This window comes from Liolophura sinensis, chromosome 9 (assembly GCF_032854445.1).
Source record: "Liolophura sinensis isolate JHLJ2023 chromosome 9, CUHK_Ljap_v2, whole genome shotgun sequence".
NCBI classification, from domain to species: Eukaryota; Metazoa; Mollusca; class Polyplacophora; order Chitonida; family Chitonidae; genus Liolophura; species Liolophura sinensis.
The window spans coordinates 22,105,524-22,126,071 of record NC_088303.1 but is presented as its reverse complement, the minus strand read 5'-3'; the positions used below and the strand labels follow the sequence as shown (position 1 = coordinate 22,126,071).

Here is a 20,548-nt window from a genome sequence, read left to right as displayed (position 1 = left end):
TTTTAGAAAGGGTGCACACAACTCTAGATGACTCCATGCGAATCGTAGTAGGACCAAAGAAGTTGAGCTTCAAAGAAAATGTGCCATCCCCATTAACTTCCAAAAGTGTGGTGGGAACTCCAAAAGTGCTGAGGTTTGCAGACAGTGTGAAATCACCTTCTTCCCCGACCCTACCCCTGGGCCGACCCTCCCCACGCAGGAGTCCCCCTAGTCCACGATCACTGAAGGACAGAAGCCCAACCCCAGAAAAGTAAGACCCCAGGGGCCAGATATTTTTCCTTTTATGCACTTACCAAGAAAAAAAAGGAATCTGTCTTCAATACCAGTGGATTAGTTTCCTTAATATTCAGTAATATTCATTTCCCATGAATTTTCTGATCTAATTTTCTGAGTGTTAGGACCACAGTTTAATCACAATATGGCCTGTTTGAATTATGTCGAGATTTACCTTGTGGCAATGTTTTCTCTCAGCCTCTGCTCAGTTCTTTCCAGCAGTATCCTGGAACATTCAGTACCATGTAATAATGAAAGATTGAACTGTGTGTTTCAGGATTTCTCCAAAGTTTGCCCCTCGTGTTGATCATCTGTCACCAAGGAAACAGAAAGATGCAGATGACGAGGAGGATATAGAAGTGGACGTTGATGATGACATTACATTTAATTTTAACAGGTCCCAAAGACTACAGGAAGGTGATGTATATTGTCTAATAATCACTTTGTTACTTCCAAGATGGGGCTTGACATGCAAAAGTTTCCAGTTGCTTGTTTAATGGGGGCCGCCAAAGCCTTTATTTTCACAATAAATATTCTCTATATACAGTATTTATGCCATGTTAATCCGTAAACTGTATTTAACAAATTGAAAGGAAATGAAGTAAACAGTTCCACTGGAGAAAAAACTATAAAGGACAATCAGTCTTGTCTTTAGCAGAGTCCTGGCTGAGACAATTTCATAGCTACTCAATACATATGTGTTTTCAAGAAGCCATGATATGGACTTAATTATCTGTGATCATCTGTACTTGCGAACCTCTTTATTGGAACCCCGAAAATCATACAGGGGGCTGAGGTGGTTAGTGTGCCAGGATGGCGCAATGACCCAGGAGCCTCTTACCAATGTGATGGCTGTGAGTTCAAATCCAGCTCATGCTGGCTTACTCTCCGGCCTAATGTGGCAATGTCTGTCAGCAACCTGCAGATGGTCTTGGGTTTCCTCACATCGTAATGCTGACGGCTGTCAGATAAGTGAAATATTCTGGAGTGCGGCGTGAAACACCAATCAGACAAGTTAAACAGCAAATATTTTGGCACTTAACAAAGTTTCATTCAATAATAGTTGAAAAGCCTGTACTGAATACCAACTTGACAAGTTGACGATGATGACAGATTTGTGGCTGCTGTGTTTTGTCCAGGCTCTGAAGAAGAAGTAGAGGCTATGGTAACAGATTCAGACAAGGCTGCTGATTTAGATGTTGATGCTGAAACAGAGGAGGATGTAGACATGATGGAAGAGTCCAGTGAAGAGGATGAGGAGGCACAGGGAGGGGGAGATCTACAAGATGGAACAGCTATACTGAGTTCAGTTGTTCCCGAACTGGCCTCTGTAACCTCCCAGTCCATGCAGAGGTCATCACAGAGCCAGTCATTTACACAGTCCTCCATAAAGAGTCGCTCTCCTATTCATGGACAGGAGATGCGTGTCAGCTTTGAAGGTACAGCGACAACATTGCGTGGGCAAACTTCCTCACAAAGTTCCTCCACAGGAGAGGAAGAGAGTGAAACGACTGAGGAGATAGTGACAACCTCCACTTCTACTTCCACTTCCACTTCCACATCTGTGATTCAGGAATCCACTGATCCCGAACCAAGACTAGAGACTCCCGATTCATCCCCAGGTGATTCCCCTTTCCCATTGCCCTTGGTGGGCGTTGTCGATCAGTCAGATTGTCAGATGTCCCCACTGCGTCTCCAGATCACACCATCATCGACTGATGCCTCTGTCACAGTGCCCATTGAGAAGACAACAGGTTGGGAGATACCTGTACTTCAGGCTCAGCAGGAAACCACCCCTGAGAAAGATGCACACCACCCCCTGACTGTAGACACAAGCCAAGTAGAGAATTCCTTCTCTGCCCCTCCTGAGCCACCAAGCCAAGTCTCACCCAGGGTACAGACAAGAAGTGCATCAAAAGTTACCATAGAGCCTCTTATTGTGAGACTTAAACACTTTACTGATCTTTCAGTACTTATTCTGTGGTAAAACCACATTCGCACACTGTGATTTATCTTATCAACTTACCAGATTTGATTGGGTTTAAAGCTAGTTTTGTGGCTTTTTTTGTAGTATTTGGTTTGTAACATTCAACAAATTGCATCGAATTTGTATGTCTGAGAGTATCAATCACTTCGTGCACAAGGTGTGTCAATTGTAGTGTTTCCATGGCCGACAACAGAATTCTTGTGATATGCTGTGTTTAAAAATTAGTACAAACTATTTTTCAGTACAACTCATTCTTCCCAAAAGAAAAAGAATTTGATGTTTTTGGTGTGTTTGTTTTTGTTGTTTTCCAGAGCAGTGAAAGTGATTTGCTACATTTGCATTTGTCACCTTCGGGATCTCCCCGCAAGTCGTTGAGTACCACACAGGTATCCCCAGCCAAATCTGCCAGTGTCTCAGGCTCCCCAGTCCCTATCCCAGGGTCCCCTCACTCAACCACCTCCATCCCGATCTCCCCGGTGCCAAGCAGGTCACCCACGAGGAGCAATGTCCTCACTATCAGCCAGGCTAAGCTGGAGCGCCTTGATTCACTGGAGGTATAATCTTAGTCACATCACTTAACCTTACTTTCATTTTTTTATTGTAATAAAAAGACATATTGGAATGAATTCTTGTAGCTTATGAACAGTAGTCAACGGTTTGAACAGTTGGCAGATCTGACCAACTCAGCTGATTCCTGGTTCTAAAGTATTTTTGTCATGGTAAGGCTGAAATACTGCCGTCATTCAAACATTCACACAGAAGTTAAATACTTAGTGGTATTCTGCACAGAGAATGTCAGGAGCTTATGTACTTATATACTGCCTCAAGGCCTGTTGATCCATCAGGCCTTTAACTGTATGTAAAATAACAGTAAGTTTTGATGTTAATTTCACCTAAAACTATGTCTGATGTATGCAGATAAGATGTCTTACAACAAGTGAACTCTGAACTTGCCTGTAATACATGCCAGGCAGCTGTCGTCTCAGTCAGATTCTGCTGCCAACCCTTTGAGTGATTGGTTTTCAGGGCCGTGTTACCCGTAGTCGGAGCTCCAGGTCCGTAAGTCCCATGGGGTCATTACCACCTACGCCAACACGATCCAAAAAGATCTCTGATGTGTCCGTGATAGAGGGGTCGGAGATGTCAGCAGCTGATGAAACAGACATCACTGACATGGCCTCAGACAGTGATCAAGACAAGGTAAGATGCAGGGGCAAGCTATGCTACTCAATGTGGTTATTATAGGTGGACAAACAAATATTCTCTGGGGAGGTTTGGTAAGTTAGGGCAGGAAACACTGTAGGATAGAAATCCTTTTTAGACGTCACAGGGATAACAATCAATTTGCAACCAGCCTAAGTTGGTATTATACCTTTTATACAGCAAGAGATATTCACAGAACCCCACAAATGGAGTTGTAATTTAGCGTGTAACATCCCATTTTCATGGTCTTTTTGTCTCACCATTTTTATTCTCCTGAAACAAAGGCAGAGGGTGTATGCTGGAATCTTGTCTGTTTGTCTGTAGACACAATATTGTCCTTGGAACTCCCAAACATAGATTTTGATGAAACTTCCTATACATCGTGCCTATCATCTAATTTACTCAAGCTTATGTTTGATGACAATTATTTTTAATAATAGTGAAATACTGCTTTTCAACGCATTTAGATTTTGTCCATGCAACCTCTTCTAAAGTACTGTACTGACTTCCATGCATCTTACATCGCTATACATCGTTATTATCATCTGAACTTGTGCATGCTTTAGTTTAATGATAGTCGGATTATTATTTACTAAAGCTTTACACCGATTTCCTTGAAACGCTATATATATATATATATATCTTCCTGTCATCTAGACATGCGTGCACTTAATGACAGTTGGATTATTATTTTTTATTTTCATTTACCTGCCATTCGTGTACATGGCGTAATGACACATTTCTTAACCGTGATGTTATATCCAATATACATAGTTTTACCTGTGTAGCAGTTGCTTGGTTGTTACGTGTTCGTACAGTGTTGTTATCACTCTCATTTAGGTTTCTTCAAAGAAAAAACCTGGGCGTCGTTCTGCGACTCGTAGCTCTGCTGCACCTGTCACGCCCACCAGACAGAGCTCTCGATTACGTGAAAAAGAGGCCAGCCGAGGCAGCACGCCACCCCCTTCACCGACAGCTTCCCCATCTAGGGGCCGCTCCACACCCAGCAGACCACCTGCACGCTCACCAGCAAGGTCTCCAGGGCGCTCACCGGCCAGAGCTACCAAAGCATCCACCCAAAAACCTGCCCCGAAAAATACCAAGATTAATGAATTAAGTAAGAATTCTCTCTTACACAGGAAGTGATAATTCTTTCACTACGATTATTTCCAAAGGATTGAACTTTTTAGTTCTATAATTAAGGTGAAAAGACATATACTTTCTGTTTTATGAATCATTATGTCCTTGAACTCCTCGGTGAACATGTACATTTTTACTTTGTACCTATTCAGTTTTTAAACAGATTATTTATTTATGTATTTGATTGTTGTTTTTTTTTCACTCAGAGTAACTGTGTGTCATGAAGACCTTAGTATGCAATGGTTTAGTATGTATACCTCTGTCACTGACATATCTGTAGCGTTGTTATCAAGTGATACTGAGATTTAAGTACAACAAGACTTTTGCCCGTGTATTGACCAGCTGTCATCAGTGCTTGATCTCTCTTATATTCTGCTCTGTTTTCCCCTATCATTATATGAACATATAAATCTTCGGTTCATGACACAAGCAAAATAAAAATGTAACTTGGCAGTGTTTTTGACAGGTTAAAGGTAAATAAAAAATTGTGCACATTTGACAATGATGAATTTTTACATTTTCAGCTGAGGACACAGATATGGTGACAGAACCAAGTTTTAGATTCTCAGAACCTGTTCAGCTGGAAAGAGAGGCAAACTGTAAGTTACTGGCTATAAAAGCCACACAATTCCTGTGTAAACAATGTAACAGCCACACAGCTCCTGTCCCCCTTAAGACAAAGCACATTGTAACAGTAACACAATTCCCATCCCTTTCAGGATGAAACACATTGTAACAGCCACACGTCTCATCCACAGAGAGGCAAGAACATTGTAACAGCCACACGTCTTGTCCACAGTTAGCCAAGCACATTGTAACAGCTACACATGTCCCATCCACAGTGAGCCAAGCACTTGTAACAGCTACACATGCCCCATCCACTTTGAGACAAAGCACACTGTAAGAGTTACACATGTCCCATCCACAGTGAGACAAAGCACATTGTAAGAGTTACACATGTCCCATCCACAGTGAGACAAACACATTGTAACAGCTACACATGTCCCATCCACAGTGAGACAAAAAACATTGTAACAGTCACCCAACTATATCTACAATGAGACAAAGAACATTGTAACAGCCACACAGCAATGCATCTCTCATGTGCTGTGAAAAGAAAAACATTGCAACAGATAAGAAACACTGATGTGAAGAGAAAATTTGGGGAAAGAAATAATATTGCTGGACAACAGTAGTGTGCAGTGAGAAGTAAACATTATAACAGCTGAACCTTTGCAGGGATGGCAACAACTGTAACATACAGACAATAACTCTGTATAGTAGAAACATAAATAAGTGTGGAACACTGGACATGGCATGTGCTGCTGGCTTTAATATGTTTTCTTGTTCTGTTTCAGATGATGCTGAAAGACCCTCTACCCCTATCCATTCGTTCATCTTCTCCCCACCTCTCACACGTTCTCAGACTCGCAGGGGGTCTGTAGATAAGATGTCAGACACATCCTCTGAACCGGGTGTCATTCCCGCCCCACCTGAGTTTAGAACACCAGTGGTGGAAAAACCAAGAAAGTCCAGGTAAGTGTAGCACAGAACAGTCTTACATGTAATCCATGCAATGCCTTTTTGTAGGCAACCACTGTAATTCTTCAACCTTTGTAACAAGATAATATTCAAGCATTTTCTGAGGGCATTGTTTTGTGTAGACTGAAGTCCTGAAATTGGCCAATCGAATCACTGTAGTCTTGTCTCTAAAATGAAATTAAAAAAGATTAATAAAAAGCACTAAAAGGTGCTCTTTTACCTGTGAAAACATTGAGGCATTGGGGTAAGGAAAATGTTGAGATCGTCATACATGTGTATTTGCGGGAGGATAGGATAAAATTTTGAAAGCAGTGTGATGGGTTTGAATTCTTGAAATATTTCTTTTATTCACCTTTGACACGGATTATATTATTTTTTATGTGCCCCTGCCATTAGTCGGAGGGTATTATGTTATAGCGATTTTTTCCGTCTGTCCATCTGTATTGGTGTCCAGGCTATATCTCAAGTTATATCTCTGCCACAGAGAATATTAATTTTTGGTAGATACACAGATGATGATGTGTCGTGACTCACATTTGTTTTTTTCCACGGTTGTCATGGTTACCAGGTCACCAGTTTCCCTATGTATACTATATAGATAAATATGATTTCGTATCAAGGCTATAACTTCAACTTTTTTCATTTTTGATGGATGATGATATATCGCGACTCAAATTTCTCCATTTGCACTGTTGCCATGGTTACCAGATAGCCATTTTCCTTATATAGAACATGTAAATAACATGTCCAGGCCACAACTCCAACTGTTTTCTGCATATAGTTTCTATTTTTGATGGACACATTTGTTGACTTGCACGGTTGTCATGGTAACCACTTTACCCATCATCAACACCCATGAAGATTCCCCTCAGGGGTTATACTCACCACAATGCTGCTGGTATTCTTTTATTCATCTCAAAGTAATGCATTTGTTATGGCTTATGTTGTGTTCACCTGAACTCTTGTAACCTTTTGGCCTGTCTTCTTCAAATGATGTTCATTTCAAATATTTTGATGAACTTGTTTTTCCTACTCTTCGTTGTGAATCCTTGTGGCAAATGAACATCAATTTTTTTTTTGATCAGTTCTCCTGTAAACTCCAAACCTTACAAGTCAGCTCTTCTGGCCTTTGACCTACTTTCTCAGGTGGAAGGAAGCATTTGAATTTTTGATATTCTGGAAGGTGAAATATTTTATTGTTAATTACAAGTTAGCCAACTGGATATACAATTATTCTTTATACCAAGGCTACATTCACATGGACAGAGTATTTATAGAATTTTGATTAAAATCAGAAGATGTTTCATGTTGACGTTCTTATAGTTACTCTAGTTTCTAATTACTGTCATCCAGTCCTGATGAGCTTTTAGTGAAGAAGCATTTGGTTTGTCCTTGTTACAGGCGTGGGAAGAAAACATACTCAGTTCCCCAGTGTTCTCCCACGAATAGTCCCCTAAATCTGGTCTCACCGCTTGCAGAGTCACAGGCCAGCAGAAAAGGAAGTCAGTCTGCGGATACGACCGTACCTTCGCAGAATCTGCGCAAAAAAGTGCTGCGACCAAGGAAAAAGTTTGGTGGTAGAGTCTGGTGATGAGACTTCATCTGCTTTTGTATTGGTAATATTCCAGAGTACTTCAGATTGGTCATTGAGTGTGCCTGGGAGAAAACACTCAGCAAAGTTGTGGAGTAGAACTTCCCCGGGCTGTTTGTGAACGTGTGGTTTCTCTTGTTTATGCTGAATCAAGGTTATGGGGTATTACCTCCCCTGGTGTTCAAGCAGTGGAGCCTGGTTAAATAACTCTGTGGATGAGAGTCTTTGGTGTCCTGGGCTATGTCATTGATCCTAATTCTTCAACATCGAGAAGAAACAATTTTTTTTCTTGCATTGTGCTGAAAATCTTTAATGTTGATGACTGAATAATTGTACATGTATAGCTGGAATGACACCTAGCCATAATGCAGGACCAGTTGATACTAAGACATATACAAGTAAGTCGGGAATATGTATGATTGATGCTGGTAAACAGTTTACATTAATATACTTGTGTATTGTCAGATTTCATACGTGCGCTATGAATCCTCTAATAACGTAATAATGACATTAATGTGATGCTAACAGGCTGCAATTATGTGCATTATTTGTTATCGTGCCAATGTCGCAGTGACTTAGGGACCACTCGCCAATGTGGTCGCTGTGAGTTCAAGTCCAGCTGATGCAACATCGCTTCCTCTCTGGTCATACGTGGGAAAATCTTCCAGCAACCTGCAGATGGTCATGAGTTTCCTCCCTACATAATGCTGGCTGCAGTCATAAGTGAAATATTCTTGAGTACGGCTAAAACGGAATGGCTTTTATTGATTTGTTCGATCAAATTAAATAAATCAATAAAATTTCCCTGGTAACTTCTGGTTTTGATGCTAGTGAAGTTACATGTCATTGTAACTGTGACTGTCATGGTACATACATGCTGGTTTTCACGTGTTTGTGAGGGAACTAATCTGGTTTACATGACCACACATTTGTGGTGTTCTGGAAAGGGCTACCCACGGGTTTACAGTTATTCTTTGAGTGCTGTGGACACTTGCGAAAGAAATTAGTTTGTGTTTGGGAATGAGGTGTGTGTAATACCATTTGCCATGCTTGTATTAAATTACACATGACCTTGGTTTATGCATGTATGTAGGCTCAGGTGAAAAAACGCTGATTCCAAACAGGTTTAGAATACAGGGAAATAGTAGACATTCATCATTTATAGATGAGATTACGGAGAGATCTTGTTTCCCAGTGCGTGGATTGTAAGCAGATATGTGTGGGTCCTGCAAGCCTTGAATCGCGTGGAAATTGAAAATAATTTTTCAAGGCTTTGAAATGTTGAGAAAACCACGGGTTAATATCTAGTAGATTAGCCGTGGAATTCTGAGCCAGCGTGGTACACCTGTTGTGGGAAGACTACAGATAAATGAGCTGGTCTAATTAGAAGGACACAATGCTTGAAATATGTGTTGTTTGTAATTGCTTGATGCACTGCCATGTACGTGTGGATGTGAAAGTGCAACTTATTTGTACCTTACACGCTGCTTTAAAATTGTATTTGCTTAATATTTATTCCAAGTAGCCTGGAAGAGTAAATTTTTGGCCTGCAAAGCATGGAACTTTGAAATCTTTAATGCAAAGAAGGCATTGGCTTGAAGTATATGATGTGAAATGAATGACCATTAAACACTATCCAAGAAAATAGTTTATTCTTTTAAAAATTTATTTCAAACATAAAATGCATTCGAAACAGATTTGTATTCTAGGGTTTGCCAGTTTTAATCATATTGTGACCAGTGATGTCACGTGAGGTTTTTGCCGCTTAATACTCTAGACTCTTAAAAAGAAATCAAATTCTTTTCCTGGACTGTGTTTAATGATATGACCTTTACTTAAAGTGAACATAAAGTCTGCCACTATATATACTTACTATAAAGTTTTGAAAGCCGAGAAGATGAAGTTCAGCATTGGTGATATGGCACTGACGGGCAATTGACTCTGAGTAGCCATGTTGTAGAAGCCCTTTTGAACTTGGCCAATCACTAGCGCTGAAAGCGTCAGGTGACAGTTGACTGTTGACTATCCTGTCAAAAAAACTATTAGCTCTCGATTGTCAGTTTGGTTTCTTACAGTGGATAGACAGATGTCGATGCAATGACTTTTGCTGTTAATTTAAGTGCTAAACTGATGCATTTTGAACCACACCTGATGAGCAGGGAACTGTGAACGTCTGCCCGCGTACAATTTCACAATGCATACATGTTGGGCAGGATGCTGCAGTAACTTGCAAGAGTGAGCTGGCAAGAAAACCTCCTCGGGAGAGTCATTACTTGAAGAAAATATTGTGAATTTGCATTACTTTTCCTTAGTAAAGTCAGATTTATTTTGAAGATATCTTTCCAAAAACTGAATGAAAGGGACTGTTATCAATCAGAAGGTACTGCTATGTTCAGTAAATTCCCTGAAGTCGGTACAGCCAGCTAGGCCTAATGCTTACACCCATACATACACTCTTAGCTGGGGTATCAGGCGATTTTGTTTGTATTTTCTCATTGTCACATTGTTTAATACCGGTGGTACGAGAGATGTGCTAGGTTTTGAGACGTCACTCCAGATAGCTATAACATGGCAAAATGGCGTCACCAAAAGTGTGACGGTACTGACGATCGTTTGCTATTTATTTTGTTGATAAGCGGTGTAGAATTTTTATATATTTTTAGAACATTGCTGAATTACTACTTTATTAATTAATTCAGCTTAAGTGGCTGACTGTGTGTTCACTTCAATTTTACTGTTTTCTCTGCCTTTACGCCACATACATCCTGAATCAAAATGACAGCAGAACTTACAAAATTCACTTTTACAAATTTCACATATCAAGTTTCATGTAATATTTTTCGTGGGTTAGAACGGCATTATTATTAAATACACGTATAACTTGCAAGAATTCTTGAGAAAAACGTATGTAATGTAAATCGGTAAGCCCAGTGTTGTTTAGAATCAAAATATGTTTATTTCACATGTTTGATTAACTATTACACTGCAGCCTCTCATCATTAAAAATATAAACGGTAACTGACCTTAAGTTTCACCCCCAGACTTGGAAAGTGTATCCCATGATTCATTGCTTTGATTGTGGTTTTTACTGACTGGGCGCCGCGGGCGAGAATCCGCAGTGGTCAGGGGATTATATGGACAGTTCCCGAATGAAATAAACAAACTAATCACCCTCTTCTGTTATCTTGCCGCTAACTGTCAGTGCGAATTGAAGTAAACGACAGTAACCGACGGGCGAAACTTTACATCATTTACCCTAGTGCAGTAGTGTCGTTCCTTTCTTGAGGAGAGGTTAAACGTTTTGTTATGAATTTTGTAACCATATTGCCATATACTGATTCTAAATTTATGTTTTGTTAATAGATGTTGATTTGGTATGGTTACATTGTTGATAATACAACTAATGAACTGTTATATATTGTTCATGGGTTTGTAAATACATGTGTATGTAGTTTGTCATTGTTGTTATTGAGTTGAATGTTTATGTTGTCATTGTGCATTTCACCACGCATCATAATCTGAGTGCAGGTTGTCTAGTGGATAGCAGGGTGAGGATTTCTTCATCATTTGGTATTTACGCAGCAATGTGTGAGGTCGAGGTTGAGTTTTTGACATGACAGATGTGTCCGGTTGCCTAGCTGCAGAACTTCACTAAAATATAACATAAACCAGTTTTTAGAAAATGTTGAAATCTAGCTTGAGACGCGTTTGGAAGTTTCATTAGTGGTCGTTGGATATATATGAAGGCAGGCACGTAAACTGTGCAGAAGGGAATGACATCCCATTGAACCGTGATAAGTAAAGGTGTGATTTAAATATTCATAGTGCAAGCCGTCAAAATTCTGGCAGGTAACAGAATTTACAGATTTTTGTATTTAATATGCAGTTTACCAAAACCAGAACAATTTACTGTTTCAGACGTATGTGTATAAATGTTCCGAGTTAAAAGTGACCATTTGAAATAAATGATAATTCAGACTATACAAGCGTGTTAATAATCTCTGCTTATACCTTGAATAATTTTGCTTAGCAACATTTATTAGTTTATTTAGGCCCATGGGTCATGTGGTGGTACAGATGTTGGTCAGTCAATTTGCCAGCTTATTTGTAAGAACAAATACTGGGGTGCGGGCCACCTTCGTAAAAGTGAAATATTTTTGATTACCGGTACCGGGTAAAACACCAATCAAATAAATAAATAAATGAGTGGGATCAATGCAGCTAGTCAACATCTCTAGAACACTAGAACCGCCGGTCCCGCCACATTCAACGAGAACCATGCTGAAAGGATACACGAAACACTTGGTTTTTATTTCTGCGTGGGAAGGTCTGGCGGCAACCTGCGGGTGGTCGTGGGTTTCCCCCGGGCTCTGCCCGGTTTCCTCCCACCATAATGCTGGCCGCCGTCGTATAAGTGAAATATTCTTGAGTACGGCGTAAAACACCAATCAAATAAATAAATAAATAAATAAATTTATGTCTGAATATGGAGCATGTGGCGTGGCCTAATATATAGGTACAAAAACCTTTTCCGGTTTATTCTTGAGGTGTACAAATGGCTTTAAAGTACAGTTTTCGTAAGACAGTCCGGAAAATACGTAAACTGCCTTGGTTACGTCAGCGATGATTTCTGTCAAAGCAACCTTGTATTGGGGCACTATGCTGGTCCCACGTTCACGGTATTTTCATCGATGACGTCATTTCCAAAGAAACCAATGTTTTACTACACCTAAAACATTTCAAATGGACCAATGATATCGCTTCCATAACCAACTTAACAGAAAACGATTAAATGTACCGTACCTTAAATGACAGGAACTGTCAGTCAATAAGAGTACATGTACGGATAGATATATCATATCCGTTGAAGTCGAAACAGACATTCGTATACCAGCCGGCAACCAAGATGTACGTTCAAGGTCAATAATCGCAAGGTCTATTCCCTAAACTACGTTTAACACAAACTACCAAAGAACTAAGAAAGTGAAATACGAAAATAGGACGGAACCATAAAAGAGAAGCAGTCAACAGTTTTCAATGATGCTGGAAAGACGCAAGGTATGTACTAAGCGAATAAAGGAAATCAGTATTCAAATCGTGTACAATGCTCGTGCTAGTACATGCATATAAGTTAAGATATAAGATAAATATGTATCTCAATTGCGCTTTGATTGCAACTATTCATATATCCAGTGTGGCGATCTAATTCAACACAATGGATATACTGCCCCTAGCCCCGGATTAAGCGGAATTAGACACACTCATGACACAGAGCGCGAGAGATTCTGGACGCTCTGTAGATATTTATTTACAAGAGAATTACATTCACTGTAAAACTTAAGAAACTTCGACTGGAGGCGTTTGATGGAATAACATTGTCACTCTACTCACACAACACACAGGATGAAACAAATGCTACAAGAGGAGGTGCACGCGGTATTTTGCAGGGCCCTTTGGTATATTGCTGTCCAAGTAAGGATAATTTACAACGTCAAAAATTGAAACTATCCCTCTTGTCATAAAGTCTGCCAGAAAGGAAACCATTTTTGACTTTGTACAAATATAGATTCAGATAAGATGTACCGTCGGGAAAGTGTGTGGTTTGCTTTAACTCCAGCGGGTAAGGTGGGTAAAATATCTTTCAAAGCCTTTGCTATATATGAATTCTTTAGAGCCTTCAGATCATAGATACACCGTTTATTGAAAGAGAAAGATCCAACGCCAACTCAAATTTATATGCACATGCAGTTGCCGCTGACACGACCACGGCCTTAAGTCAAGAGGTTTGTTCATATCTTGCGAAGGGCGACACTTTACTCCGAGCAATGGTTTCCTCCACACATAAACCGGACTGCCGTCGTGCATGTGTAAGTGAAGAAACCCCCACAGGCTTTGTCATCGAACGTGATGTCTTCATACCAGGAACTCCGCTGGGCATTGTAAATAAATAGCCTAATGCAACCAGTTCGAAGTCGGGAGGGCGGGAATCAAATCCGGGTCGGGTCGTATCAAAGACTTTAAGGATGGTACCGCACTTGTTGCTGCTTCGCTTGGTGCTCAGCACTGAGAGAGGCTACAGCAGGGAAACAGCACTGTATTATGTCAGTATAATGTGGCTCGGTGGGATGTTTTGTCTGGTGTCTTGTCCATGATACTTCAGTGGTGGCCACCCTTTGGAGAAATCCTGATCTTTGATGTTTGCCTTTGTGACTAGTAAACTACAAAGACTTCAGTTTACAACTGAGTTATTACATGTAGCGATAGGGGCCTCCGTGGCTCAGTCGGTTAGCGTGCTAGCGCAGCGTAGTGACCCAGAAGCCTCTCACCAATGCGGTCGCTGTGAGTTCAAGACCAGCTTATGCTGGCTTCCTCTCCGGCCGTCGTGGGAAGGTCTGCCAGCATCCTGTGGATGGTCGTGGGTTTCCCCCGGGCTCTGCCCGGTTTCCACCCACCATAATGCTGGCCACCGTCGTATAAGTGAAATATTCTTGAGTACGGCGTAAAACACCAATCAAAAAAAAAAAAAAACATGTAGCGATACGCATTGTCTGTACCAGTATATAAATGGGCAGTTACAAGGGAACGATGTATGTGTGTTCTTTTTTTAATCCACATAAACTTCATTACTTACAGTTGCACGGCGCGATAAGTCTTGATTTTGTACGTGTGTAAATTCGTAGTTGCAAGGGAAGGATTTGTGTGAAATAAACTGGAAACATTGCAATGAAGAAACCCTTTGCGGCTGAGATACTCGCGACGATATGGCTGAATTATTGGCCAAGTGGCGTTAATATAGAAAGGGAGATCCGCCAAAACCGTATGCGTGTAACTTAGAACGTTGCAAGTTCTACACTGCTATGTAAGTCTGCAGCTTCTGCTTTGTGTCTACCGACATTCGGCTATATAGCTACCGAAATGTGGGTAAGGCATGTAATCTGAACATTGTAAATTGTGATACCGTAGGTTCTGTCTGTCGATGGCGTGCATTTGTTTCCACCATTGCAGTTCTGGCTAGGGATGAGACGAATGTGCCAGTAACGCTGTTAGCCATATAGACTTCTTACAACACTGCTCTCATCTGTGGCGATGCGCCATTGTGACAACAGAGGGCGCTGTAATCAAACAAAGGAAAAAATAACAATTGCTCCCAACCCTGGAAGTACAGTCCACTTTACGGCAAACTGTTGAGTTGTCGTTGTTGTTAAGATAATAAGACGTCACTCATGGATGAATTTTGCTAATTACCCAAAAAATTACCAGGACTTTTTAGTAGTTTTGCTGATGATTTCATTGCACGTGTTGTGACAATGTTTGAAAACTCCTTTGAATTTGTAATGAAATTATGAGGGTTGTTAATATTTCAGCAGCTGATTCAAATCTGTTGTTGTTTACATTTTGCTCGAAGTAGTCCCTCGTCCCCGCCATCGTCTTGCATAGGCACACTCACAGTCAGAAGTTGCCCAGCAGCCCCTTGGGTTTAGGGGGCCCCTAAATTTACACTGACCTGATAAAATGTGACGTTTTTTGTTTGTTTGTTGTTTTGTTCTGTTTTTTAATTTTGTGTGTATGTGTGTTATTTTTTGTGGCATATATTTTCCATATGTTTGCCGATGGGCCCATGATAATATTATGCTTAAACATGTTAGAGTAAAGACATACAAGCCTGGTGCCTAGGCATTTAACCAGATATACACAGAAACGTTTGGGATGGGTCCCCTTATGCATTGAAAATAGATAATCTAATCAGAAAAAGCAACGGTGTATTTGGAGCAGTTTGCTTTTAGACGTTATTTGACTTTTACTTGAACTTCATGCGAGCTTTATCATTAATACCAGTAAAGTTCTACGGCCTGTTCATATAGTACCAAGAGTCAAGAGAGTACTAGCCAACACAAGAATACATACCTAAAAATAGTCTCGGGGCAATAAAATTTTGAAACATGAAGTCTAATAAATTTACCCCAGTTAAGTAAGAAAGTATTTCTTATGAAGTAAGAACAAAAGAGCACACAGCAACGTCCGAACATGGGAAATCAGCTAAAACGAAATCTTAACTCGAGTGGTTGTTATTTCAATTTACTATTGACCGAAGCGCCCCCTCTTGTCATAACGGGGAATCACCACAGATGAGAGCACCTCGAGCGCTCATCTGTAGTGATGCACCGTTATGACACCAGGGGTCGCTATTTCCTCCCTTGAAATTTCAACGCGCTCACAAGCTTTCTCGTTAGAAAGATAGAACCTGCGGCAATCGCAATTTGCAATGTTCAGATACATACCATACCCACATTTCGGTAGCCACATAGCCGAATGTCGTAGAAGCATAGCAGGATTTAACAGGGGAACGGATATCCCCTTCCATATGCTTAAAGCCATATTCATTTGCTTTTTACCGTGGTATGCCTTTTGATTAACACGGTAACTACATACAACATGTGAAGTGCACTGTATGGACATACTCTGATTAATTTAAGGTGGGCGTGGTCTCCATAGATGAGTTGTTAGCACGTTAACCCAGGAGCTTTTTACCAATGTGGTCCATCTCATGCTGGCTTCATGTAACTGAGAACGCCATGTAACATCACACAAAAGATCAGCGTCGACTGCTTATTGTCACAAATACTCGCAGAACAATAAAAACATGGGAATCAGAAAACTCCCTGTCCGACCATGAAACAAAAACGATGTCTCGTGTGTAACGGAGAGGTCAAATGACAACATGACAAGGAGTCAGTAAGTGGGTGTACATATATTTTTTTCTTGTGGCAGGGCGAGTGCACCCCGCCAAAGTTCTGCCGCCACTGAAATATCATGCCGAAGACACCAGGCATGATACCCTACCTAGTCACATTGTACTGTTTCCAAGCTCAGTGCTGAGCCCCAAACAGGGCAGTAACAAGTATAATTTTAAAGTCTTGTTAAATGTGTGTAGGGGACGATTAGTCTTGTCTGTGCATTTGTATAAATACGTTACAAAAGCGCATATTTACTGTCATGCATGTTTTTTTCCATGAGGTGAGTTGCTGCACCCTATATGTCCGACAACCTAAACGTCATAACAAATCCACTGGTAATTAATACCAACCTTGAAAGACGGTTTCAGCACACACCCACGATGTAGTTAACAAATTCGGCTCATGCGGTCAGCTGAAGGGCTGATTCGCTGCCCATGCCAACCCCTTTACCAATGAGTTCGCATGTTCGAGTTCTCACTGTTTCGGCTGTAGCTTTAAGTCAGGGGTTTTGTCAGGTGCGGTAGTTTACTCCGGGCGCTCCGGTTTCCTCCACCCATAAACCTGACCGCCCTCATATAACCGCAAAATTCTTGATTGTGGTGTTTAACACTAACCTACCAAATAACCAGTCACTGGAACACAGGTATTGTGAGCAGTTTGTTGTTGTTATTACAACAAATAAACATACCGCAAATAATACATGATATCAGTCCAACAAACAACACAGAAGATGAAATCAGAATTGGCTTGATGTAAGCAAGTGCATGATATCACTGCGTCAACACGAACATTGCAGGAAAAAATGATGTCGGTTCAACAAGCATCACAGTAGACGAAAACAAAGTTGGCTTGATGTAAGCAAGTGCACGATATTCCTGCGTCAACACGGAAATTGCAAGTAAAAATGTTGTCGGTTCAGCAAGCAACACAGAAGAAGAAAACAAAGTTGGCTTGATGTAAGCAAGTGCACGATATCACTGCGTCAACACCGAAATTGCAAGAAAAAAAAAGTGCGATTTGTCGTACCGACTGGCAGTGGTAAACACCATAGAAACGTGCGATTTGTCGTACCGACTGGCAGAGGTAAACACCATATAAACGTGCGATTTGTCGTACCGACTGGCAGTGATAAACACCATAGAAACGTGCGATTTGACGTACCGACTGGCAGTGGTAAACACCATAGAAACGTGCGATTTGTCGTACCGACCCGCAGTGGTAAACACTATAGAAACGTGCGATTTGTCGTACCGACCCGCAGTGGTAAACATCATAGAAACGTGCGATTTGTCGTACCGACAACATAGAAACGTGTTAACTGATTTTTAGCCCAAATATTGGAAATCGTATAAAACAGTTTGATCTATTAGCCCATGATTGCATTGCGGCACTGGATGAGTGCAGAATGACATACTAGTATATACGCATTAACGTCGCAACAGGAGTTGTAAGTAAAATGAAGTTAACATCAAATAGAACAACGACGTGTAGAAATTTTGATTTCGATACATTATTACAAGCCTGGTGTAAACCACACAGAAAAAAACACTGGTGTTGTTTGAACACAAACTTGTGTTCTCTCCAATGAAAGTCTCTTGTCACATTTGAACAACTATATTTTGTGTTGAACACAACGTCTTGTATTGAAAGAATCGACAAAAGATGTGTTGGATGGTATACACAGTACTTGTTGCAAGTTTAAACAAGTTTGTGAGTTATATTTCGACACAAGCGTTTTTTGTGTGCAGTTTCATATGTTTATATTCAGGAATATACACGCTGTAAATATAGGCATAAAATGTCACGTGAAAATGGGATTGTAAGCCCAGCTACTTAATCCGAAAGCCCTCTCCATCATATAACTTTATTCACTGACTTTAGGCTATATAATTTTTTAATGCTTTTTGTTTGTTGCTGAACAAAACATTAACGCAGCTTCCTCTTTTATCTTCATATGCATTAGCCGGGCCTGTAATTAACTCCACATATATGCGTGATGCGCACAAGGGTGGGGTCACTAGCATGTGGTTCGTGTGGTTTTCTCTTTCGAGTGTATGGGGGACCCTTGGGGAAGTGGGCGGCGGGGGTGCTGTGTGCAGAAAGATTAAGATACCGGTACCTTAAATTGTTTCCGGGCCATATATATAACTTTCCTATACACCCGTTTAGTATGCCAATTTGGGCTAAATTATTTTCAGATTTAAAAAAAGACAGTCAATTCAAATGACTATCAGAAATTTTCTTTGAAACATTTAAGTTGAATTTGTCAGGTGAAGTTCCCCGTATTTTGGGGTTTTATAGGGTATCCAGTAATTTGGGCAATCCCAAAGGGTATCAAAGTGTCCTTGTATTTGACTCTGTGTTTAGTGCTAAATAAGAAGCGAAGTTCCTGTACACAGCGGGTCGTGACCGAATGTTTGGGGGAAATTTAAGACTCGAATTGTTCTCGGGGTTCGGTTTGCAGTATAATTTATGCGTCAAAACGGACATTCCTATACCGGCCGTCAACCAGTAAGGACGTTCCGTGAATGTGTTACCCCAACACAAACATGTGTTAGATAAATGTAAAGTAGCCATGCTTGTGTTACAAAATAATAAAACACAGACCTTGTATGAATTCAACACAAGATAGAGTTGTTCAAATACAACACAAGACTTTTGTTGGAGAGTACACAAATTTGTGTTCATACCACACAAGTGTTTCTTGTTGTGTAGGCATGCTTTGCTGCAGTTTCATTCATAGGATCGAGGCTTTCTTCCGTTTGATACTCGTACACAGGGCTATGTTAACAAGGATAAAACAAAGGAATACATTAATTACTTATTCCACAGCTCATTATATAAATAGACATTAGCTCTCTAAGGTAGAATATGTTGAAATCTGTATAACAGATTGTTCAATATAGTCTGGACGTTTGAAGGTCCGGCATGGTCGTGGGTTCCACCCGGGCTCTACGTAGAAGTGAAATGTTCTTGAGTTCGGCGAAAAAACAGTCAAATAAATAAATATATAAATAAATAAATACATAAATGAAAAAGTAAATAAATAAATAAAGAGATATAATATTCACGACACGAGCAGGTGTATAATAAATATGAATTAAAAGAAGAGCCCGTTATAGGGGCATGTATTCAAGAATCAAAGGCCTAGAATTTTCTGTGAATTATGATTGATGTACGTGAAGAAGAAATAATGGAGTACATTTGTCAGTACAATGGCGCCTGGGGTCCAAGCTAGACTGACAATTGTTCTCTCGCAATATATGAACAATGATAAAATGTCACCCCAAAGCTTTAGGCTAGAAAGATTTCCCAGTCTGTACATTTACAGCACGTTGGAGTTGGCAGTCGTGGTTCTTACAATACACATCGATGAGTTACGACAGAAGAATTACGTAGACAACAACATATGTTTTTACTGATACGAATCAAATCATTCTTTCATTGAAACTGTTATTTTTGATTAAAGACATTGTAGTATACAGTTGAAATGTTCTTGTTGACACTGCCTGCTACCCTATATTAGACTTTTAGAAGTTTTAGGTTTAAGTTTTAGAGGAATGTACAGAATGCAGTACACTCACCCACTACAGAAATTTTACTGAGCGCAAATAAAATGCAGGTGTGTCTTGAAACCCTGTTATAAATTGTGTACATTTAGTTTTTATGCATCTAATTATGTGTTTTAACCGGATGTGTAATAAATTATTATGTTTATTTTTAAAACGTTAATATACATCGGTACTGACGGCTGGTTTTCGAGAGAAAGACCCCAGAGGCAAACCACCAGCTTTTACACAGTGTTACTCATAGCTATATAAACTAGGTAATTTGGGGGTTTATGACAGGCATTTTTTTTATAAAGAATCATTAAGCTTAAATAACGTGTACATTCTTCTGACATTGTAAGGCCGGTCACAGTCCATGTTCTTTCACTGTGTGTTAATCTCACTTTAAATAATTGTTAACACCGGTCAACCTGACGGCACATCTGGGATTAGATGACAGAGCCCATTTATAACAGAATTAATGAAGTTCTGTAAGGCTTGTAGTCAACTATATCGCAACATATTCAGA

General features: G+C 40.2%; 1 protein-coding gene across 1 annotated transcript in view; it reads left to right on the top strand.

The window, feature by feature from the left end:
* Positions 1–9,913, top strand: part of LOC135475067 (protein ELYS-like) — a 37,990-nt gene extending 28,077 nt beyond the window's left edge. The window contains exons 32-40 of the mRNA XM_064754811.1: positions 7–250; positions 551–690; positions 1,413–2,212; positions 2,572–2,814; positions 3,287–3,460; positions 4,304–4,580; positions 5,128–5,202; positions 5,962–6,139; positions 7,547–9,913. Of these exons, the coding sequence (XP_064610881.1) occupies positions 7–250; positions 551–690; positions 1,413–2,212; positions 2,572–2,814; positions 3,287–3,460; positions 4,304–4,580; positions 5,128–5,202; positions 5,962–6,139; positions 7,547–7,736 (2,321 nt within the window). The 3' untranslated portion in view covers positions 7,737–9,913. The remainder of the gene's footprint in view (positions 1–6; positions 251–550; positions 691–1,412; positions 2,213–2,571; positions 2,815–3,286; positions 3,461–4,303; positions 4,581–5,127; positions 5,203–5,961; positions 6,140–7,546) is intronic.
* The last annotated feature ends 10,635 nt before the right edge of the window (positions 9,914–20,548 follow it).